Below are 23,692 nucleotides of genomic sequence, written 5' to 3'. Positions count from 1 at the left end.
CCTGCACCATGTGTCTCCCCTGGAGTCAGGGCTAAAGTCACCCCTGCACAGCAACTTGGCCTGGGTCCAGGGGACAGGAGGCAGGACACTCTGACAAAGGAAGGGGCAGAATCCTGGGCACTCGGACACCTTAGACATCCATGGCATCCTTCTGATCTTCAGCCATGGGCACTGGCCCTGTGCTCCATTATCCTTGGGAAGGATAAGAGGGTAGGCCTCCCAGGCTCTGGCTGCACCCACACGGCAAGAGACAACTCAGTGAGTGAGGGAGAAAAGAAAGAGAAGGGAAGAAGCCACTGCAGCCCTTGGAGGATGCCCATGCCACGCAGGTCTCAGTGGCTCCCCCAGCACAGGCACCACGTACTGATGTGCACGTATACACCAGTCATGGACTTGCAGACGTGCATGGAGAACCTTGTCCCTCTTGGGCAGCCGGCAGAGCTGGGTTTCCGGTCTACATTCCCCTGGGGTCAGGGGCTCTAGTCCCAGCTGGAGAAGCAGGAAGAGCCAGCCAACCCCGCCTGTCATCTCCGCCACCCTCCAGGGCCAGCAGGAAGCCAGAAAGGAAGGGTGGGCTGGGTGGGAGTGCTCTAGGAAGGGTTTGCCTACAGCCCCTGCGCTCCTCCCACCAGCAGACAGAGCAGTGGGTCAACTGTGCAAGATAATGTCCCTGCAACAGGCCCATAGGGACAGAAGCCCTCAGCCATCCTGCTTTTGTCCCAACTCCATCTCTCTCCCACCCTGGCTGCTGTGCGATGGCCTCCAGTTCCTCCCCTGTCCTCAGCATCGAGAGCAGGGCCCTGGGGTTGCTCAGGGCCCCGTCTGGAGGTCAAGACGGAGCCAAAGAGAATCCCTCTGTCTCTTCTAAGTGCATGCAGCGTCTCGAGTCTCTGAACTGACGTGCCCTGGGCAGCTAAGAGTACAGGTGAGGGTTCCTCTTGTTGGGACTTTGAGGAGGTGGACAGATGCTGGGCTGGCCTCCCAGCCTCTGGCAGCCTTGGCAGAAACACCCAGCCTCTTTGCCCAGCTTTGGCCCTCTAAGCAACTTTCCAGGCGTGCCATTCACAGCAGCTGGGCCGGAAGTCCTGTTCCTGTCCAGATGCTGCCAGCCTGTCTCCCATCAGCCTCAACTGGTCTCATCTCTGCTCTGTTTGGGCCTACACACACCCCCACATCTGAACAGGCACTTTCATTTACAGATCTGAGTGTCCGGCCTCGCAAGCCCCAGGGCGTCTGGCAGGCCCTGCCTGTGACGTCTGCTCTCTGGCCTCTCTGCCCTGTGCTTTCAGGGACCCTGGGCTAGGAAAAGGTGGTGTGTCACCATTTCTTCTCATTTCCTAGCCATTAATCGTATGTCCTTGTCATTTCCTTCTTGCGAGGACTTATGGCCTATGACCTGTCCTGGTCAGAGTCACTTCCAAACTCAGCTTTCCTCTCTGCTTGCTGCTGTCGTGATGGCCCAAGCTGAGGTCAGGGGTTTGACCTTGGAGCAGGAGTGGCATGGACAAAGGGAGCATATCATGTGGTTGCTTGGTGGGGGCAGGGAAGAGACAGCAACCTAGCAATGATGGCAGGTGCCACACTCCAGGATGGGTGCAGGAGGAGGTCACTTGAAAAATGCATTCCCTCTCATCTTGTTTTTATGGACATACCAGCCAGAGGACTGTGGCTCCCTCATGGCTGAGACTCTTGGCCTGGGGCCTGCAAGTAGCCTGCCTCTGGATTACTCATTACTAATTGTTGTTATTTGCCGGCCTGTGGTGGAGGACCTAGACCATATGCCCTGGGGCTCAGGCTCTAGTGCTCCCCTCCCTAGGGGGCAGCCTCAGCTCTCCCTTCCTGCCTTTCACAGGCACTTGGGCCCTTGCTGCACCCAGCAGAAGGTGTTTGTTCTCTCTGAAGGGGTTCTCTCTCTCTCTCTCTCTCTCTCTCTCTCTCTCTCTCTCTCTCTCTCTCTCTCTCTTTCACACACACACGCACACACACACCACTTGTCCACCTTAAGGGAAACAGCACAGACATCTGCTTCAGGCCTAACCTTTACTAGAGATGGCCATGCTCGTGCAGTCAGGTGAGCTCTCCAAGCTCTGCTCCCATATCTGCTGGGAGTGAGGATGACCAGCCCCCTCTGCAAGCCCCCTTGAGGTTCACAGCACATGAAGTGGGGTTGTCGGTTTCAATTTGATTTACAAAGAGAGAGAGAGAGAGAGAGAGAGAGAGAGAGAGAGAGAGAGAGAGAGAGAGAGAGAGAGAGAGAGAAGAAAAAGAATTCATCAGGACCCAGCTCTAGCCTTGGGTCTAAAATGTTCCAGGGTCAGCCAGCTCAGGATCAGCCTTCCGCTGATTGGCTCTAGCGTTGACCTTCAATTCAGCACATTTGCGTGTATCTGAATGTCTCCGATGCAACCAAACCCCTGAATGGACCCACATGTGACAAAGATGGGGTCTGCGGCAGAATTCTTCCCCTGAGGGTCAGTCCTCGGCCTGTGCTGGACCTCCAGGCCCTCCAGATGGGCCTGAGTGCAGCCCAGCCAGATTGTGTCTCCATGCAGGTCCCCCAGGGCAGCCACCACCCAGAGCCAGTGAGCGCAAAGAGGCCAAAGCAGAGAAGGCTGTGCTATGGTCCTGGCGTCCCAGGCAGGGAGCCCGACACCAGGAAGCATCCAGGGCCATCTTCCTGAGCACTAGCCAAGGACACCTGCACCGTGAGCCCTGGGCCCTAGCAGCCTGGCGGGAGGGCATGTCCTGTGGGTCCATATTGGTCCTCCCCAGCAGGTGTTCCTGGGTCAGCCTCAGTTCTCCGCCACCCCAGCCTCCATAGCAACTGCCCCCGAGCCTGGCTGGAGCTGCTCCCACAGGATCCTCCTGCCAGTGACAAGATCTGCCATCCACACCAGCCTGATTGCCTTTAGGGGAAGGGCTGCGGTTGAAGACTTGCCTGGTTCGGTAAGTCTGGATCCATGTCATGACCTGAGGTGAGAGACCCTAATGTTCTGGGCAGAGCGAGTGGCTTCCGGGGAGATCCTCTCCCTCCTCTTTTCTGCCCTTTTTCAGCGTAAATAGTCCTTCCCGTTGCAACCTGCTCCCTTGGTATTACTGGAAGGGAATTTTGTAAAGGACGAGCTTCCTGGAAATGGCCATCCTTTCTCCTTTTTGTCTTGTGACGAAAGTCCTACAAAGGGACACTTGGCCGTGGTTTCTGGGGTCAGAACCTGCTGGACCAGAATAAAGAGACACTGACTTACCCCCCCTCCCCCCCAGCAGGCTGTCTCCCATCTCTCCCCTCGTCTTCCTTCCCAGAGAGCGGGAGGCGCCCTTTGAGAAAGGAGGCATCCTGCACAGAACTTCTCAGAAAAGTCCTCTGCCACATTCCGGAGAGAGACCCAGAAAACAGAAGCTGGAAGCTGCAGGCCTTGCTGGCAGCAGTGGCAGGGGACGGTCCCGTCTTGTCGGCATGGGGTTCAGACACGTCCCATTCCGCGCCCTCAGACTGCCTCTCCTCAAGTTGTTGACTGAGGTTTCCCGGGCCCCATTTCCCGTGGGGGCTTCCCAGCCTCCACTCACACCCAGTGCTGGAGGCACTGGGCCATGTGGGCTGGGGGGGGGGGCTGGACAAGCACAGCCCTATCCCCCCCAAGGAGTGCCTCTGTACTGCCCTGGAACCCTGGAGCCCCACTGACACCCCCACACGCCTTTAGGGACTTAGAAGGGGCTTTAGGCTTGTGGAAGGGCCACCTTGCACTTTCAGCTGTTTAGGACATGGGTGCAGGCAGGGGGCTTTGGCACCACAGACACCCTTGCCTCTGCCCAGGCTTCCTTTCATGACTCTTGGAAGGGAAGACAGAGCCCCAAGTCTGTGGTGCCAGCGGGGACAAGCATGGGCTTGCTGAGTTCAGGAACTGGTCACAGTGCGACTGGGGCAGGAAACGCTGCTCTCACACCTGGCTGTTGGCTTTGTGTCCTACCGGAACGGAGGGCTCTCCATCGCCCCTGCTGGCACTCGGGGGGGGGGGGGGGGGGGGCCAGCCTCTGGTCCCCTAGCCATCAGTGGGATTGTCAGAGGAAGGCGACTAATGTCTGCTTTTCTGACTGGCACAAAAACAGGGCAGGGGCAGGGGTCTGGAAGGGTGGGGGTTCAGAAAAGGCTATGCGTGTACCTGGTACAACTGCCTGTTCTTTTGTCTGGATGAGGTCGGACCCTCCCATATTCCTCCTCAACTCAAGGGGAGGATGTGGTCTGGGCACGTCTTATGCACATAATGATGCTTTTTTTCCCCAAAGCACCACTACAGACTGTCTGTCATGATTCTGACCACAGGTGTCACCAGCACCCTGATGCTTGAGTCCGTTTGCCTGGGAGCACTGGCCCAAAGACGTACAGGAGCAGGGGTTTGCAGTATAGAAAGAAAAATGGTTTAATATTGAATTGGCCAATATGGAGGTGAGGAGCAAATTTTGAAGACCCAACTCCCTGATGGCCTATAGGTTACAGATTCTATGGGGCAAAGTCACAGGACACTGTGGTTTAGGGGTTCGGGGTCATGCTGGGAGCTGACTAGTCGGAGGTGAGGTGAGGGTAACGAGTCATTTCTTCAGGTCTTGAGGACAGTCTGAGGTCTGCTCTGGCATTCTTCTGTCCTTCTCATGGGAAAGCAGCCAGGGGATCATTCCACCTTCGGGTTCAGGAGCTGCTACATAACTGAGGTAAGATGTTTTCTGCAGCCGGCCAGAGGTCAGGACTGTGTGACCGTTAGTCAGAGCTGTGCCACTGTCCTCTGTGACCCCAGGGCTTGCTGATTGTCCCGGACGTCAGAAGGACCCTCAGTTTTAGAACCTTATCCCCGTAAGTGGGTCAAAGTCTTCCTTAAAGGGCCCCCCTCAGAGACCCCATGGAACACAAGGGAGAAAAGTGCCAAACCCTCTTACAGGTAGTAGGCAGGGGTTTTTTGTAAAATCGGCTTATAAAATGTAGTTAACGGGGGCTTTTCTTCAGAACTACCATTTCCTCCTTGCTATTACCACCCACCCCCCCAAAAAAAAAAAACAAAAAACAGATCAGAATAGTTTTCCTGGGATTTTCCCTCCAGATTCAATTATGGGAATCAGCATAAGAACGAAGTTGTGAAACCGCATGCAAGTGGAGGCTTTTTTCTCTCAATAAACCCTACTCTGATTCTCAGATTTCCGCCCTGGGCATTCCTCAGAGCCTAGGTCCAGCCGTACCGCCCTTCCTGGGAAGCTTCATTCTGCGGGGAAGGAGGGGGCTGGGTGTCAGGCCCCAGGGACTAACCCCAGGCTGTCGGGAGGTCCCGTTTAGCCCCTGGCTTTGTGCACAGCACGGGGGGGGGGGGGGGGGGGGGGGGGGGGGGGGGGGGGGTCTGAAATGCAGGCACCCACCTGAGCCTGCACGGCCCTCGGAACCAGAGTCCCCACCTCGGTGCGGGACTCTTTACAAGTGAAAGGGCTGAGAGCTGCTCCTCTCTCTCCCTCTCTGCCCTCCACACTGCCAGGCTTTCACGCTCACCCCCTGCAGACAGGCCCCTTTTGCAGCCACCCTGGGACCCTCGGCCTGGGATGCTCTCTTTGGCGTCTCCTGCCACCTCTCACCATTAGCTCGCCCAATGCCCTCTCAGAGCGGCCTTTGTCCCCAGGGCTCTGCTGCTTTTCGAGGTCATGTCCCTCCCCATTGCCCTATACCCACCCCAAACCCCGTCAATCCTAAGTCAATCCTAATGGCATCGTCCTATTTAAAATTAATTTTTAAAAGCTTTCATTGTACTCTGATTATATGGGTAGAGTATATACATTGTAGACAAATAATCTTAAAAAGCCAAATAAATGAAGGATGTCCTATAATCCTTTCCCACAAAGCCGCATTGTCTCTCTGGTGAAGTCCATCTCTACTGATCCTGTCCCCAGCTCCCCCCAGACACGCCCCGTCTGGCCCCCACAGCCCAGCCCCCTCCTCGCAGCAACCCCCACTGCCCACTGCCCATATCCCTGCTGCCAGCCCTGTCCTCGGGGGCCCCTCCCCCGCCTCACTGGCCAGCCACCTGGCAGGCAGACCTCCCCGCACGTCCTGCCTGTTTCCCCCGCATCGGCCCTGCCTGTGCCCACAGGGCTAAGCTCACCTCAAACCCTACTGTTCTTAGAAGCCTGGTTTAGTTTTATCACTTCCTCATTGAAACTTCTGAGCACCATACTACCCACCCCACCCCCAAAACTTAGAAGAACCCTTTCTCCTTTTGCTCCCCAACTCGGATTTGTTGACCAAGTGATTGCCTTCCTGAAGTGTCTTTCTCCCTCTGATGTCTGAGTGTTTGCGGCTGCGTCTTAGTCAGGGTGCAGTGTCTGGTGTACAGGCCTGAGCCTGCTTTGGGGTGGGGGATGGGGACCATGAGCCATTTGCCAGGACTGCAGAGGCTGGAAGGGGTTCCAAGTACTGTGGCCCTCCCTCCTGAGGGCATGGCCAAGCTCTGGGGACAGGGAGTCCCTGGGGAGCAGGGGATTGCTAGCCAGTCAGCCCCCATGGCGAGCCAGCCCATCCGCTGGGGGGCTCAGGGCACCGCAGCTGCAGGACTCTGCATGTGGACCTGGCTCACAGAAGCTGCGTGCGCCCAACCCAAAGCAGCACTGCTTGGAGTCAGACCCCATGGAAGCACACAGTGGGGGCTTTCCCCACTGTGTCTGCTCTGTGCCTGTGGTGGTGGGTGGACCGTGCCGCCCAACTTGGCCAGCCTGTGGGGTCAGGCCACCTGGGGCCTCAGCTGCTGTGCTGGAGAACAGGCTGGGTCCTGAGTAGGGCAGGTGCTGCTGGGAGAGGGGGCAGGTGGCCTCAGCCCTCAGGACTTTGCACTGTGGTATTTGAGTTCAAGAAGACAGAATTTCACAGTGCCAAGTCTGGTGCCCTCGCAATGGTTCTGGCTTCTGCCCTGAGGAGGTTCCTGGGGCACCACCTGGTGCCCTAAGGGGGAGGGTGATAAGGGCAGGAGCAGTGGGGGGACGGAAGCCTGCGGCTGGTTCTGAGCTCAGGCCCACTATTACCAAGCTGGAGCTTGCCTCTCCCCTCCCAGTTCAGCCTCAGGGCCCGTTCGTTATCTGACAGACACACGGACACGCACGTGGGTCGTTTCCTGCCACCCTCCCTGGCCACCCTCCCTATCTCAGACGTAAGGAGTCCAAAGGGGACAAGGTGACAGACACCTGAGGGGATAAGGGGCATGTCCACAGACGACTCCAGGGTACCAGGCGCAGGCTGTCTTCACATCAGGGCCTCACCTGTCTTTGGGGCACTCCCTGTATCTCGTTTTCTCCACACAGCAGATGAATGTCCCGTAAACAAATGGGCACTGACAGTCCAAGTGCACCAGGGATCAGACTCTACCTTGTGCTGTTTTCTCCCCTCAGTGTCCAGTGGGCAAGAGTGAGCACATGAGTCGGTGGGAAGGGCGTGCAAATGATCGACAGAACCAGCCCCCCCTTCACCTGCCTCCTCGTTTCAACATGGTTTGACCGTCCAGAGGGGGCTACACATCAGTCTGTAGCTGTCCCACCGAGGGGTGGGCTGGGCAACCCTGGGCCACATCCCCTCATACAGGAGAGTGGCACCCAGTCACAGAGCCCACAGGCGTGGGTGGGTACCTCGGAGCAGAGCAGAGGTCAGAGTGCACAGGCCCTCTCCCTGACGGCTTTCTCTGCTGGAGCCCAGGACAGGGCTGCGGGCTGTGTGGGGTTCTGGATGGCGGGTGTCTTTTTTTCTGAAGGAAGAGAGGAAGGTCATTCACCAGAGGGAGAGCTCTGAGTGAGTGGGGCCCAGAGCCCTCCTGGAAGAGCCTCCCCAGAAACTTGACTGGAAGGCCAGCCTTCACTCCGCAGTGCCTGGGAATGAGGAGTCGGGGTCTCCTGTCTCCTGTGCTCTCTCTCCAGATCTGCTACCTGTGCCACAGCTTCTTGACCCTGGCCGGGGTAGTGGTCACTTGCCAGGACATTACTCCAAACCAGTGGGTGAGTCTCCCAAGAGGCTGGGCTGTGGTTGGCTGGGGTGGAGCCCTGCCCATTGTCAGGAAGTGCAGGCCCTGGGGAGCAGGCCTCTGTCTCCTCCCAGCGTTCCATCGGCCTTCCCAAGGGGTCCGAACTTGTGCCCCCGGCCCTTGCCCTGACCCTCTCCTCTCTTTCCTGCCCAACTTCTGAGCAGCCACTCACATACCCCCCTTTCCTTCTCTGACTTTGAACTCCTCCTCTCTCACTGTGGATGCGCCCGGCCCCCCACCCCCAGCTGCCTCTGCAGGGGGAACTGCAGCTGCTGTATGCAGTTGGACTTCCATATCAGCACCCATGTCCGGAGAGCCCCCAGGCCATGCATCGGACCAAGCTCAAGGACATGGCTGCCCAGACCTACCTCCGCTGGCTGGAGCTGCTGGTCCACTGCCAGCCCCAGTGGTACCCCCTCCAGCCCCCGGACCTGGGAGGGGAGGGAAGTGGTCAGGCGCTGACCAGAGCTAGAGCATGTCCACCCCCACTGCAGCTGCTGAGCTGCTGGCTGAGAGATGAGTGGAGAGGGTGCTGTGGGGGCGGGGAGACGCCTGGAGGCCCTTCATCATTCTTATCAAGGGTAAGATGCCCAGTGTGAGGCACGGCATGCTGAGGAAGGGGGGAAGCTGCGCCTGCACCCTAGGAAGGGGAGCGCCAGGACCGGGAGGTCCAGCTTGTCGTGAGCAGAGCCGGGAAGAGTGGCAGGACAGAGGCACCAACTGTCCACCCTCTGCCCACGTGGCATGCAGACCTGAGGCTGGCCTCCTACTCTACTAGGAGGAGTGCTCCCAGGCTGACTTGGTCCCTTCGATCTCTGTAGCAACAACCTCCACACCCTCATATTCTCTGAGTCTCTAGGTGATATTCATCGCTAATATTTATTGAAGGACGCCCTTTTCTACTACGTGAACCCACATAGCCCCCATGAAGCAGGTATTGTTATGACCCCATTTTACAGATGAGCAAGCCAGCCAGAGTCACTGAGAGGTTAAATAGCTTTCCCCATCACACAGGCAGGCAGCTTGTAAATGTCAGAACCAGGGCGCAGGGCCAGCCTGCAGACTTAAGAGAGTCCAGCCCTGCCCTGGCAGCCTCCCTCTGGCCTCCGTCCCTCTGACAAGCAGCACCAGCTGGCTTAGGGGCCCTTCCCTCCCGGGCCCCAGCCCTTGATGGAGACGAGCACCCAACCACCTTCCAATGCTGCTAGGCTCTCAACTTGTCTTTCCTCTGGCTTTTCTCTGCTTGTCCTTCCCCCGTAACCTCTGACTTGGGGCTGAAACATCGCCACAGGCTGTGGCTTGGGTCTCAGATTTCGCAAGTCTCTGAGAAAGCTGGAAAGCAAACCTCACCTCAGTCCCCAAGAAACTAGATCACACTAGTCTTTTGGTGAGAAACTGTGTTTGTCATGAAAAGAAAGAAAAGTGATTTGTGGCCTGGCCAAGCCAGGGGCAGGACCCCCCCTTCCTTTCACACAGCCCAGGCCTGAGCAGAATGGAGGGGACCCAGCAGAGATGTGCCCAAGTGACCTTCTGTCCTGCCACCTCTGCACCTGGCATGGAGGAGGCCTGTCGTGGATGTTGAACAGATGCTGGAGAGTCAGTGTCCAGGCTCCCATACCCTGTGTTTCTCCTCGCCACAAACCCAGTACTTCAGCCCCTGGAAAGGCATCTATGGAGCAGAGCAAGGTGGCCCAGAGCTCTTGGCTCTGGCAGGGGGCGATCAGGACCCAGGGAGCCGGAGGAGGCCAAGAACAGAGGCCAGAGGAGGACCAGTCTGACGAAGCAAGAGCCGGCCCCTCCCCCCACTGCCCCTGACCCCCACAAGCACGGGGACCCTGCCTCTTCCTGTCTGCCCCACCAGCTCTCCTTCCGCACCCAGCGTCTCCTCGTCTCCTCGTCACCCAAAGCCCCGGGGCCTCAGTCCTCCCACCCGCCTTCCTCTCTCTGTCACTAATGTGAGGTTCCTTTGTGCACACTAAAGTCCAGTTTCACAGCAGTGGTTCAGATGATTTCCTTCCATCCCTCTCCTGAGGGCTTGTGCCCAGCCTCCAGTTTGCTGAATGCTCACCTCTGACAGTCATGTGACTGGGGCTCAGGCCCCATCCCCCTGTAGCAGAGGGCCATTTGTAAATCTGGAGGGAGGAGCAGTTGTTCCTGTGCCCCGGGAGCTGTCAGAAACCCAGGGAGCTGGGATGGGGAACATGTGTTTGGACCCAGTCCGGGACCACTCCCCACTCCCGCCCCCGCTGGGGAGGATCCCCAGAAGGAGATGGTGGATCAAGGCTGTAATTACACTTAATTCAGTTTATTGTTGAGCTCTGACATCAATTCCCCAGACTTAGGAGTAGAGGGGCTGGGCCAAAGACAGTTCCTGAGATTGCTTTAGCTTCCTTCAGTCTTACCCCAGGTCAGTTTTGTGGGCCCTGATCCCTAAGGAGTGCTGAGTGTCTTTGAACTGCCCCCCTTGAGAAGCCAGTGGGCCCTCCGTCTCCCCAGATCCCTGGGTGTCCACTTTCTCCTCTGTCTATTCCTCCAACCCTGAGAATCCATTTCTAGTCTCTGGCCCCTCCTGACTCTCTCTGGGTTGGGTCAAGGTTCTGCAGGGACCACGGAGTAGACAAGAAGTAGCAAAGGGTGAGCCCTGCCCAAGTGGCCTGTGCACGCTCCTCAGCACCCCGTGTCTGCTGACAGAGCAGACAAGGCAGGTGCTTATGACTCTCTCTGCTGATTTGTCCCTCTCCTTTGTGCTTTGATGCCATAGAAGTTAGGGGCAGGCGGGCTAACTAGGAGACAGACTCCCCCCAAGTAAAGGGCCTTCAGGCCATGTCCTTCAATCTGCAGCTCCACAGTGTAGCCCATCACTTCCTGGGCCTGTTTAAGACACAGCTGCCTCCCTCGCTGAGTCCCCAGAGTGCTGGGAGCCAGGGGGCATCTATAATTCAGAGGGACGGGTACCATGCAGGACACCTCCCTGCCTCACAGCCTTTGCCAAGGGAGAGGTGGAAGAAACTGCCAGGGTGACTTGGATGCCCAGGTGATTGGACAGAGTGTTCTGGTTTCTGTCCCTGAACACACCGCAGGCACCCTTAGTGGGAGCGGGGCACCGCTGAGGTCTTCAACCCAGCGATAAAAGAGAGAAAAGAAGACAGAATGGAGGCTCTGGTGAGCCAGCCTCCTGCACACCCCCTCAGGCTGCCTGCCTCTGACACTGCACATCCTGACAGTTAATCCACAGCCGTCCAGTTTGCTCTGGGAACCTGGAAATCACCTTTGAAATTTCCCTTCTTTGTTCTCACTGCCAAGGGCAGAGAGGGAGTAGGGAGGCCTGCGAGGTTGAACCTGGGAGTTTCCAGTCTCTAAGTTGCCGCTGTGTGGCTCTGAGAAAGGGATGGAGCTGTTCACCAGCGGAGCCCCCAGTCCTGGTGTTTGTGCAGTGTCCCCTCCCCCCTGCTCCCCAAACACACTCACCCCCCAGAGAGAAATAGACACCAAGGAGAGAGGAGGTGTTGGTGACGGCTCAGTCCCTCCAGAGACCTCACTGTAACCTGAGCAGAGGTGTGCACTTCGAGGTCGCTCAAGGGCGTACACTATCCCCTGGGACGTGTAATGGGCCCACTCTGGAACTGGCTGGGAGCTGACCAGATCTGAAACTAGTCTAGGACCGGTTAGAGACAGCGTCCTCTAGGCCCAGAATGTGGCAGTGGTGCTGGCAACCTCACCACTCGTCCTTTCCCCTTCTGAGCCCCTGGGAAAGGCTGAGGGATATCCTGATTGAAGCCCCTGGGAAAGCAGCATCCGGGGCTGTGATGACGGACGTTTTCCTGCTTCCTTTTGGTGATGGCAGCAGGGAGAGGCTGGGAAGGGAAAGGCTTCCCAGGTGGGTGGCTTTGATAACTCTCCTTCAGGAGGAAGTAGAGAGGAAGTCTTTTTCCTGTGTCCCCACTGACCTCGGTCCCCAGGCCCTCAGATCCCTGAAGGACAGCCGACCCATATGGTCTCGTTTCTCCCTGTGGGTTGACAGCTGCTCTGGGCTCCCTGGGAAGTTGGCCAGGTGGTGTTGACTGGAGAACCCCAGTGCGAACCCTGGCCTCTCTTGTCAAAAAGCTGCCTCAGGAAGTAAGGAGCCCACAGGAGGACCACCTCGGCACAGGACCGATGTGTGGGGGAGAGAGGGGCTTTTGACTCCTCGGCCCATCTCTAGGGGCCAGCCTGAGCTGCCAGTGGGTCCGGAGAGAAGCCAGGAAGGCATTTAGCACCTCTGACTTCCTTGACTTGGCCTCAAGCAGTTGAACAAATGGGGCAAGTAGGAAGGTCTGTCAGGGCCTGAGGCTGAGGGTGGGTGCCTTCCACAGAATATGCCAGACAGACCCCAGGGAGGTTGATAGATAAACTAGCCTTTTTTTTGGGGGGGGTGTCTCCCCCCCCTTAATTTAAGACCAATTGTACTTAGACTAAAAAGTATGAATCACAAGCAAGTAGTCATGCAGGAAACCTTATCCCCTGCCCACCCACCCACAGAAGAGGCCTGTGCTGGAAATGAACAGAATGCAGCAGGAAATAGGCTCAGGTGGAAAAGGGGCGTGGGAAACTGCAGCCTGCGCTTTGGGGCACATTTGGGAGGGAAGGGCTCCTGGAGTCTGTCACTAGAACACAGAAGCCCAGGGTGAGGTATGGAAGACTGCCCCTGCCAGTGAAACCAAACCACCTTTTGAAACTTTCCACTGGGGCCATCTTGCAGGTGAAGCCAGGAGCTCAAGTCTCTGCCTGGTAACCCTCACACCTAGGTGGGGGTGGGGCTCGAAAGTGAGGAGAAACAACAGGAAGTGGAGCGTTTTTGGGCCTAAAAGTTGTCAGGATGTACTATGACTTAGTGGAAAGAAGGATTGGGAGTCCCAGAGCCTGATTTAACATTCTGACCTTGCCATTATAGTATCTAAGTGACTTTGGGCAGGTCTCTCTCTAAGACTCATTTTTTCTACAAAATAGGAGAAACAATACTTACTCTTACTAGGGTGGGCCTGAGGGTGGGGCGAAAGAAAAAATAGTGAAAGCAGGTTGCAAAGTCTACAGCACAGGACAGAGGTGAGGGGATCTGCGTATCTGGTCACCTCCACCTAAATAGACAGTGGGTCTGCCCTACAGGGGTCGCGCATGTATCGTCCCTCTGCCAGGCAGCGCCTGCTGCCCACCTTATGCTAATAGTTAACTGGCTGGCCCTCTATCTCCCAGGCCACGGCTTTTTCTCTGGTGGAAAGGAGCTGGGAAACGTGGCTTTGGCCAGAGCGGGAGAAGGGGCCTTTATGTGCACCAGCAAAGACCCAATTGTTACCGCATCCAAACTGGGCTGCGTCCCCAGTTATCTCTACTACTCTTCTGGTCTCTACTCCTCAGATGCCAAGTTTTCACCAAGAACAAAAGCTGCTGTCCGGACTAATTTATAATCCAGATCTGCTGACTGGGTCTTAATGTGTTCCTCCCGGGCAGGGCTGCAGCGGCCTTAAAGCTATCAGCCTCAGGGCCTGTCTCTCAACCTCTGCCCTCTGCCCCTGAGGGGAGGTGGCAGCTGTCTCTGGGTGCCGGTGGGGAGGACTCCCTGGGGTTCCTTGGTCCACCTGCCCAGCTCAGAGGACCAGCTGGCAAGGAGGACACCCCAGCACCGCCCAGGCTCTTCTAGGAGCGGCTGTGGGCGGAGACTGGCGGTTCTGAAGGTGGTAGATCTTCTTCAGCGTGGCTGCCCTCAGCCCCTTTCATCTGAACATCAGGGCTCATGTCACTTGTTATTCAGTCTTCCAGTGGCACCAGAAGGAGTCATTTCCTGGGGGTAGGCTCTGAGCCCTCGGGGTAGAGGGTGGTCTTCACCAGGAGCTGAGCAAGGGGCGCTGAGCCGGTCCCTGGACCTGGAGAGCGAGAAACGGGCAGTGTCTCTACAGACAGGGGTCTTACTGGCTGGGGTGGCCCGTGCCAGTCTGACCGCAGGGGCCAGTGGGCTTTGAGGCCAAAAGGCAGACCACTCTGGTACGCCCAGAGGCCCCTCAGCCCTTCCCGAGTCCGGCTGCCCAGCTGCGGTGGGCCCGAGTGGGGACACTTCGGAAAGACTGGGTGAGTCCGCTTTCCCCGTCAATGGCCGGAGTGCCTCCCCCGCCGTAACCGGCAGGGGTGGAGGGCTGAGCCCCTGGGCGGGGAACGGGGGCCAGCAGGTCGCCGCGGGTCGCAGCCCCCTCCTGGGCGGGCCTTCGTGTCCCGCCCCCGGCCTTAACGTCAGGGGAGGGGCGGAGTGGCGATCGCTGGAGAAAGAACCGGCGCCAGCCGCGGTGTCGCGGGGATCCGGAGCCCAGGGGCGCCAAGCCGAGCCGGGACCGAGGGGAGGTGGCACCGGGGCCGCTGAGGAGGCGCGCGCGGGCGGGCGGGGGTGGCCCGGGGTTGGAGCCGAACGCGAGGGCGGCGCCCAGGGACTCCGGCGGCGAGGAGGAGGTGAGTGAGGCCAGGGCTACGCGGGGCGGGAGCCGCTGGGCTCCGGGGAGACGCCGCTTTGTCCCCCGACTCGCGCAGGGGCCGCCGCACGCTCGAGGGACAGGGTCTGAGGGCGCAGGGAGGGGCAGCGGGGGACAGCTGATCGGCCGAGATCCTTCCTGCGCCCCCCGCGGGGGCTTGGTGCGAGGCGAGCACTGCCCGCAGCCTGGGGGTCTGGAGGCGGGGACTGGTCGGGGGACCGGGGCTAAGGAGACAGGGTCCCTCATCCTGTCGGGTCCGCGGCCGGGATCCTCTCCAGGCCCGGGAGCTGCCCCCGGCTCCCCCACCCCCGACGGAAAGTTTGGGGCGGGCTTGGACCGAGGCCGATGTTGTGGGATCGGATTTCCCCGCCGTGGCCCCCCGCCCGTTCCGCTTGGGAGGCGGGTTGTCCTGGAAAGCCAGCTCCCAAGCCCAGCCGACCGCCCCATCCTCGGCTGGAGCGCTCGCCCTGCAGCCGCCACTCGGGGTGGGCAAGGGTTGGGGGCTACCGCTGGGACCCCCCGCTCCCCTCCACCCATCCCCGGGCCGCCCCGTTTCCACCGCTCTGGGAGGGGCTGCGGGTGGGGGCGTCTCTGTGCCGCCAGATTGGAGTGCGCCGCGGGGTCCGGCCGGGCCTGGGGTAAGGGGCAAAGGGAGTGCTGGGGAGGTGTTGGGACTAGTGGGGGTGAGCCTGTCCCCAGCCCCCGCGCCCTTCCCGCGCTGGGTCCTGGGCCGACAGGGGGCGTACGCAGGCCGGGCTCCGCCACGCTCCCTGCGCCTCTGCTTTGTTTGCGTTCAAATCCCCGGAGCTGGGGGAGGGGAGGACGGGGCGGGGGGCAGGGACGGGGTCTTGGCGGGGACTTTTTGTTTTGGGGTGAGCAGGACCCCGGCTTCTGTGTGTCTGTGTTGGGCCTTGGAGGGCTGGAGCGGCGGAAATGAACCCAGATGGCCTGTCCACGCTGGGCCGGGGGCGCGATCCCCAAGCGGGAAGGCTCGTCAGAACCTGCGCGGGGCGCCCCCTCGGTTTAGGAGGAATCCCCTCCCGCCCCCTGTCCGGGGCTCCCCACACTCCGCCTGAGGGCGCCGCCATGGGGGGGATCCCCGATCGGACCAGCGGGAATCCTGTCCCGCTACCCCCAGCCAGAGGGCCAGTATCCCTCAGAGGCGGTGCGAGAAACGGACGAGGCCCTGGTCACTTCCACGCCCATCCTACCCACTTCCTGCCTCCCTTCTTGGGCAACAAAGGGACCTCGGGAAGCTGGGCCCCTTCGGCTCCTGGCCCAGTTCTGCCCTGCTGGTGTAGACCAGGGTTACGGTCTTTTCCTGGCCATTGTTTGCGCTGGGGGAGGGGAGAAACTGGGGCAGGGACCCCCCCCAACGACTGCTGCATCAGGTAACCCCACCGCCCACCCACCACAGGCCCCCCTCACTCTGCTAAGGCGTTCGCCTCCCAGAATTAGGCCTTGGGCTGGTTGGAGCCCCTGTGGGGGCAAGTCTTGCTTCCAGAGGTTATTTTAAGAAATCCTCGAATTTGTCAGTCCTGAGTGTGGGGGAGGGGTCCCCTTTTTATTTTCTTAAACAACTTCCTGTTGAGAGGGAGTGGGGGAGGGTTTGGAGGCCAGAAAAGGTTTCTCTGAGTGTCCACTCCTACAGCTGACTCAGCTTCTCCCTCTCTCCTTAGAGAGACCCCGTGGTCCTTTGGAGGCGCTGGGGGTTGAGGCCAGGTGTGGGAGGGGACTAGGTCTCTGCTCGGAGGACAGGGGCAAGGGGAGAATCCCTGGGCTCCTGCAGAGGCCTGATCAGGTCTAATGTCCTGTCAGTGCTTTCTGGCTTGGGCCTGTGTGGGCCCCCTTCCTGTCTGTTTGCTCTGGCTGTGATTCTGACCCTTTCTTTTCCCCCAGCAGGGCAGCTGGCCTGGAGCTTATAGCCGGGGCGTGTGCCATGGCCCCACACTGGGCTGTCTGGCTGCTGGCAGTGGGGCTGTGGGGCCTGGGCATCGGGGCTGAGGTGTGGTGGAACCTGGTACCCCGGAAGACGATATCTTCTGGGGGTGAGTGCCTGAAGTTGGAGGAGAGACCAGTGTGGGGAGCGGGAGGCCAACAGGCGCTGCTGGGGGAAGATGCTAAGGAGTTGCCCCCAGAGTCTGCCAGCTTGATTCTGCTGTCAGGATGGAGGCCCGTTGATGCATGGGACCCAGCTTTCTAAGAAGTGTGAGTGAGTGGACCCAGGGACCCAGAACTGGTCATCCAGCTCAGGACCTGGGCTATCCCTGCTTCTGATGCTTAGGACCTGGCTGCCCTCGTTTTGCAAAGGACAGGGACCATTCTGCATCACTGTCACCACGCTTCACTCTTAGAATTGTCCCTCGCACTGAGAGACCAGTGAGAGAAACCTGAGCCAGGATATGTGGAGAGCCAAGGGTGTCCCCCCCGCCCCCCAGTCTTACTAACTCTGCGCCCAAGAACCCCCTTATCAACGCTAATGGACCCCCTTCTGCCCTGACACTCGTGCCTTTGGTGGCCTTGGATGGGTATGTGTATGTGTACATGCTCATGTGGGGGGACAGTGGACCTGACAGCCCTTCTTGTGCAAACACACCTGTTGAAGAAGTGATGTCAGGTGTTTGTATCATGCCCTGCACTCTGGGACCTGGGATGAGCTCAGCTCCCACAGGCTGCACTCAGGTGCTAATGAAGCTCCCTTGCTGGCCTGTGTCTGGGCCCATCGTTGGCTCCAAAGACTAAGGCTAGTTTAGGGGGACCCTGAGGACAGGTCAGCAACTATTTCAGGGGCCGACATAGGGATCCTGTGACTATATAAATGTTGTAGTGCCCTGCCTGGTGGATGCCACTGAGGCTTCCCAGCCCCCAGGCTTTAGTGCCATCTCTGGTCCTAGCCTCCAGTTTCCCCTGCCATCCCTGCTTGTCCCAGTGGCCAGCCATGCAGCCTGGATTTGTCTGGGTCTGGCTGGAGTGGAGAATTTTCTAAGACAAGGAGTGCTTACAACTGCTGTGCGTCCTGCCCTCCTGGATCTGGGGCCGGGGCCCGGCTGGACCCTCACGTGGGCAGCAGGACAAAGAAGGAAGCCACAACTGAGGAAGCTGGGAGGGGGAAGTGCCCAGCTCTGCAGCCAGAGGTGCTGCTGACCCCGAGTGAGAGCCATCAGTCTGATGGCTTCCTCTGGCCGGAAGCTGTGGCTGAGATATCCTTCCTTCCTCCTCACAGCCCAGATGCGCCCCCTCCCAGGCTGGGAAAGCCCAGGGAGGCCTGGGGGAGCTGTCAGAGCCAGGCAGTGATTCAGGAAATGCCCTTTATTGCCAGTCAGGCAGCTGGGCTGCACTGCCTGTGGGGTGCTGGCCCAAATATGGGGAATAGGGATGATTAGGCCCAGGAGAACATTGTATAGAGGAAGTCTGATTCCGGGGGAACGGGGGGGTGTCTGGAGCCCCAGGAAGGCTGCACATCCACAGCTGTGCTCACTCCCACCTTGTCCCTGCAGAGCTGGCCACAGTGGCACGGCGGTTCTCCCAAACGGGCATCCAGGACTTCCTGACACTGACCCTGACTGAGCAGACCGGACTCCTGTACGTGGGGGCCCGGGAGGCCCTGTTTGCCTTCAGCATGGAGGCTCTGGAGCTGCAAGGAGTGGTGAGAAGTGGGGAGCGGGAGGCACACATGCAGGTGACAGGCAGTGCCGAGGGGCTGCCCCCCACCCCACGTCCTCCCCTGTGGGAATGTTGCGTTGCTGGTCTGCAACGCCCACCCTCTCTGCAGAGTAAAAGTTACCTTCCCCTTGTCCACAGCACTTACTGGGTTCTGCTGCCATGGGGCCTTCTGGGGTCTGTGTCCTCTTCTGAAATAAGCTCCCAGAGCGTGGGGAACGTGTAATGTCGCTTGGTGTCCCATGCTGCTGGCACAGGCCATGCTGTGCACATACTCAGAGTGTACCTGTGACATTGCTGACATGTCCCCTCCCTGTCCCCAGATCTCATGGGAGGCACCCGCGGAGAAGAAGTCTGAGTGCATCCAGAAAGGAAAGAGCAACCAGGTGGGTGCTCATGGATAAGGGGCGGGCAGGGCCGCAGTGCCTCCCCCTGGCTGGGCCTCATGGTGCACGCTCTCTGCCCTGGGCTCCCTTCGTTTCAGTGCTGGTCTGGGTCCCCATCCTGGTCCTTTTGTCCCCATTCCCGGGCCCTTACCCTTTACCTGGATCCATTTTTCTCCCCAGACGGAGTGTTTCAACTTCATCCGCTTCCTGCAGCCGTACAATGCGTCCCACCTGTATGTGTGTGGCACCTACGCCTTCCAGCCCAAGTGCACCTATGTGGTGAGTGCTCGCCCTCAGCCCTCCTCCCATCTGCACGTGCGTCTTCTGCATCACACTCTCACTGTCTCTTCCCCACTCCAGGACATGCTCACCTTCACCTTGGAGCGCAGAGAGTTTGAGGATGGGAAAGGAAAGTGTCCCTATGACCCTGCTAAGGGCCATACTGGCCTCCTTGTGGGTGAGTGGCTGACCCCGCTGCAGGCTGGGGTGTCCTCCAAGACTCGTTCCCATCCGGGGCCACGTGGCATGAGTGTATATTCACTTCTCTTCTGGCCTGGCTGACCCTCTGTCTTTGTAGATGGCGAGCTGTACTCGGCCACACTCAACAACTTCCTGGGCACAGAGCCTGTTATCGTGCGTAACATGGGGCCCCATCACCCTATGAAGACAGAGTACCTGGCCTTCTGGCTCAATGGTGAGCCCCAAGCAGCTGGCACAGGGCCTAGGGGAGCTGGGGCGGGGGAGTTACCACCAGGGCCTCGCTAAGCCTCCTTCCCTTCCCACAGAACCTCATTTCGTCGGCTCTGCCTATGTCCCTGAGAGCCTGGGGAGCTTCACGGGCGACGACGACAAGGTCTACTTCTTCTTCAGCGAGCGGGCCGTGGAGTATGACTGCTACACGGAGCAGGTGGTGGCCCGTGTGGCCCGCATCTGCAAGGTACAGAAGCCTGCGGCCGTGAGCGCTGGGTGCTCTGCTGGCCGGGCTGGGCAGGGCTGACTGCCAGTGTCCCCTTGCCATCTGCCAGGGAGACGTGGGGGGTGCGCGGACCCTACAGAAGAAGTGGACCACGTTCCTGAAGGCTCGGCTGGTATGCTCGGCCCCTGACTGGCAGCTCCACTTCAACCAGCTGCGGGCACTGCACACCCTGCAGGACGTCTCCTGGCACAACACCACCTTCTTTGCAGTTTTTCGGGCACGATGGTGAGCTGGCCGGGACTCCTTGGGATGTAGAGGAGCAGGTCCGCAGGGTAGGGGTGGTTTCTGGGTGCTGGCCTCTGCAGGAGTCCCGGTGGCCAGTTGTCTGGGAGCAAAGGAGAATGTTGGGCACGTGCTCCCACTGGGAGCCCCTCACAGCTGCCATTCCATTGAGCGTGCCCATGCCTGCTTCCTGCGGGGCCCTGCCTTGCCCCTGCATGCCTTGAACTGGGGTAAAGTGGGCACCAAGCCTGACCCTTGGGCTCCCTCACTTGCTGTGACAGGGGTGACGTGGACTTGTCAGCAGTCTGTGAGTATCAGCTGGAAGAGATCCAGAGGGTGTTCGAGGGTCCCTACAAGGAGTACCGCGAGCAGTCCCAGAAGTGGGGCCGCTACACTGACCCTGTACCCAGCCCGCGGCCGGGTTCGGTGAGTCCTAGGGGAGGGTGTGATGCTGCCCTCAGTGCCACTCCCGCTGGCTGACAGCTCTACCCCCAACCCCGCCCTCTAGTGCATCAACAACTGGCACCGTCGCCATGGCTACACCAGTTCTCTGGAGCTGCCTGACAACACCCTCAACTTCATCAAGAAGCACCCGCTGATGGAGGAGCAGGTGAGGCCTCGCTGGGGCCGGCCCCTGCTTGTGAAGAAGGACACCAACTTCACCCACCTCGTGGCTGACCGCATCGTGGGGCTGGATGGAGCCACCTATACAGTGCTGTTCATCGGCACGGGTAGGCACGTGTGTGTGCGGGCCTGGCTCCTGGAGGCCGCGGGAGGGCCTGTGTGCCCGAGACAGGGCCCCCGTGCCCCCGTTGACACTGTCCTTCCCCAACCCCCACAGGAGACGGCTGGCTGCTCAAGGCTGTGAGCTTGGGGCCTTGGGTTCACCTGATCGAGGAGCTGCAGGTGTTTGACCAGGAGCCCGTGGAAAGCCTGGTCCTGTCCCGGAGCAAGGTAGTGGTCAGGGCCCACCCGCTGCTGTCCCTCACTATCCCCGGTCTTCTGTTTTGTCCATATCGGGCTGGTAGGCACTCGAGCACACCTGGCTTAGCTTGAGTTTCAGGAAATGGCAGCACTCTGCCGGTCTCATATAGCCAGGTCCCTGCGGGGCAGCATTCCCAGAACCTGGCCGTGGCAGCTGCTCCTTGAGACCCCTCGAGGTTGGGCTGGGCCTCGGGCTGCTTGTTTATGGTGCCCTCACGATGCCCCATTGCCCTCCAGTCCCAACTCCTGTGCCTTCCTGCTTCCCTGAGGTGCCGCTGCTAGCATCTTACCCTCTCTGGCCTGTCTCAGCACCCTGAACTTTCATGGGCTCGCCTGTTACCAACTGTTGTGGCTCAGATGGTTCCCCAGAACATGGAATAATGGCAGAAAGTCTGGTTGAAGAAAGACAGATTGGCAATCACCATGCAAACAGGAAAACGCCTTATGCTATGTTGGTGCTATTGTGACGGCTGGCGGGCCTCGCGGAAACAGTACTTCCTACACTGTTTGTACTGCAGTGAGCTGTGCGTGCCTGCGATTATCTCAGCCTCACAGGACTGTTGTTCCTTCTAAGCAGGTCACGGCTACAAGGTGCTCAGGATGGCATCTAGCTTGTAATAAGCCCTCCATGCGTCCTCAGGCCTCCCTTTTCTTGGCCCCTTTTGCCCTGTGCTCCCCCGTAGGAGTGCGAGCTGTACCCGGGGTATGTCCTGGCCTGGCTGACCCTCCTGTGCCTCCATCCCTTGCAGAGGTTGCTGTTTGCAGGCTCCCGCTCGCAGCTGGTTCAGCTGCCCCTGGCTGACTGCATGAAGTACCGCTCCTGCGCAGACTGTGTCCTCGCCCGGGACCCCTATTGTGCCTGGAGCGTCAACACCAGCCGCTGTGTGGCCGTTGGTGGCCACTCTGGGTGAGTGGGGCTCTGCTCGTGCTAGGACCAGGAGGCGGGTGGTTGGACGGGGTTGCTGAATGGACCCTGTTTCCCAACCAGTTCCTTGCTGATCCAGCACGTGACAGTCTCAGACACCTCAGGCATCTGTAACTTTCGTGGCAGTAAGAAAGGTGAGCTGTGTTTTTTTGGTCCCCCTCCTAGGGGGATGGGCCCTGGTGGGAGCTGAAGTGTCTGCATCTCCCCTTGGCCCTGGGTGTCCTGTGCTAATTCTGCTCCCTCTCCTCTCTCTGCCGCTGCAGTCAGGCTCACGTCCAAAAACATCACGGTGGTGGCAGGCACAGACCTGGTGCTGCCCTGCCGCCTCTCTTCCAACCTTGCCCATGCCCGCTGGACTTTTGGGGGCCGGGACCTGCCCGCAGAACAGCCCGGCTCCTTCCTCTATGATGCTCGCCTACAGGCCCTGGTTGTGATGGCCGCCCAGCCCCGCCATGCTGGGGCCTACCACTGCTTTTCAGAGGAGCAGGGGGCACGGCTGGCTGCCGAAGGCTACCTGGTGGCTGTGGTGGCGGGCCCATCAGTGACCCTGGAGGCCCGGGCACCCCTGGAAAACCTGGGACTCGTATGGCTGGCTGTGGTGGCCCTGGGGGCCGTGTGCCTGGTACTGTTGCTGCTCGTTTTGTCACTGCGCCGGCGGCTGCGGGAAGAGCTGGAGAAAGGCGCCAAGGCGGCGGAAAGGACCCTGGTGTACCCTCTGGAGCTGCCCAAGGAGCCCACCAGTCCCCCTTTCCGTCCTGGCCCTGAAACTGATGAGAAACTCTGGGACCCTGTTGGCTACTACTACTCAGACGGCTCGCTCAAAATTGTGCCCGGACATGCCCGGTGCCAGCCCGGGGCCGGACCCCCTTCTCCGCCTCCTGGCATCCCCGGCCAGCCCCTGCCGTCCCCAACTCGGCTTCACCTGGGGGGTGGGCGGAACTCAAACGCCAACGGTTACGTGCGCTTGCAGCTAGGCGGGGAAGACCGTGGTGTGGGGCTGGGGCACCCCCTGCCCGAGCTGGCGGACGAACTGAGGCGCAAACTGCAGCAGCGTCAGCCCCTGCCGGACTCCAACCCCGAGGAGTCCTCGGTATGAGGGGACCCTGCCACCTCACATCGGCAGGGCAGCCTGGGAGCCGCGGCTCCCTGTTTTGCACAGGCACCAGCTACCTCAGGGACATGGCACGGGCACCTGCTCTGCTGGGACAGACCCTGCCCAGCCATGAGGACCTGCTCTGCTCAGCATGGGCACTGCCACTCGGTATGACTTACCAGGGCACCAGACACCCAGAAGGCGCCTTTCTCCTCTCTATGAGGGGCTGTGAATCACGGACACTGGGACCCCAGCAGCCAAAACTGCAAGGCAGAAGTCGGACGTGTGTGTGTGTGTGTGTGTGTGTATGCATGTGTGCGTGCATGTATGTGTGTGTGTATACGTGTGTGTACCCATGTGTGTGCGTGCCTGTGCACGTGGGCATGTTGGACAGCCTTCCTGTTTTCTGTCAGTCTTCCCTTGGCCTGGGATCCTCCTGGTGAGTCATTGGAGCTATGAAGGGGAAGGGGTCAGATCGCTTTGCCTCTCCTACCCCCACCTGTCCACAGGGAGGGGCAGCGATGTACATATGGGGGTGGGCTGGGCAGGGTGCTGTGCTCCTGGGGGGCGTGCAGGGCTCTGGGGTGGGCCTAGCCCTGCTCTTAGGGTTGTGAATGTCTTCAGGGTTGGGGGGAGGGAGATGGAGCCTCCTGTGTGTTGGGGGGAAAGGGTGGGAGGGGCCTCCCACTTGGCCCTGGGGTTCAGTGGTATTTTATACTTGCCCTCTGTACAGGGCTGGGAGGGGAGAGAGGGTGGGCATGGGGTGGATATGGCATGTCCTCTCCCAGCCCTGGAGGAGGGCTCCTAACAGTGTAACTTATTGTGTCCCCACATATTTATTTGTTGTAAATATTTGAGTATTTTTATATTGACAAATAAAATGGAGAAAATGAAACTGACAGATGGGATTTGGGCTAAAAACCTC

General features: G+C 59.4%; 1 protein-coding gene across 5 annotated transcripts; it reads left to right on the top strand.

Annotated features, from left to right (window-relative positions):
- The first annotated feature begins 14,353 nt into the window (after positions 1-14,353).
- On the top strand, positions 14,354-23,663 carry SEMA4C (semaphorin 4C). Of its 5 annotated transcripts, none has more exons than XM_033100965.1 (15): positions 14,354-14,501; positions 16,424-16,569; positions 18,019-18,167; positions 18,505-18,567; positions 18,748-18,846; positions 18,928-19,024; positions 19,145-19,261; positions 19,353-19,504; positions 19,593-19,768; positions 20,047-20,191; positions 20,274-20,496; positions 20,607-20,719; positions 21,499-21,656; positions 21,738-21,808; positions 21,938-23,663. In XM_033100965.1, the coding sequence occupies exons 2-15, from the start codon at positions 16,461-16,463 to the stop codon at positions 22,768-22,770; spliced, it is 2,505 nt and encodes an 834-aa protein (XP_032956856.1). In that variant the 5' UTR covers positions 14,354-14,501; positions 16,424-16,460; the 3' UTR covers positions 22,771-23,663. The 5 variants fall into 5 exon arrangements, with proteins under 5 accessions (XP_032956856.1, XP_032956855.1, XP_032956854.1 ...); XM_033100964.1 differs by having other exon boundaries at positions 14,356-14,501; positions 16,421-16,569; XM_033100963.1 differs by lacking the exon at positions 14,354-14,501 and adding an exon at positions 14,690-15,006.
- Positions 23,664-23,692: the final 29 nt, after the last annotated feature.

This window comes from Rhinolophus ferrumequinum (assembly GCF_004115265.2).
Source record: "Rhinolophus ferrumequinum isolate MPI-CBG mRhiFer1 chromosome 13 unlocalized genomic scaffold, mRhiFer1_v1.p Super_scaffold_3, whole genome shotgun sequence".
Lineage (NCBI taxonomy): Eukaryota > Metazoa > Chordata > Mammalia > Chiroptera > Rhinolophidae > Rhinolophus > Rhinolophus ferrumequinum.
This window is presented reverse-complemented; position numbering and strand designations above follow the sequence as displayed.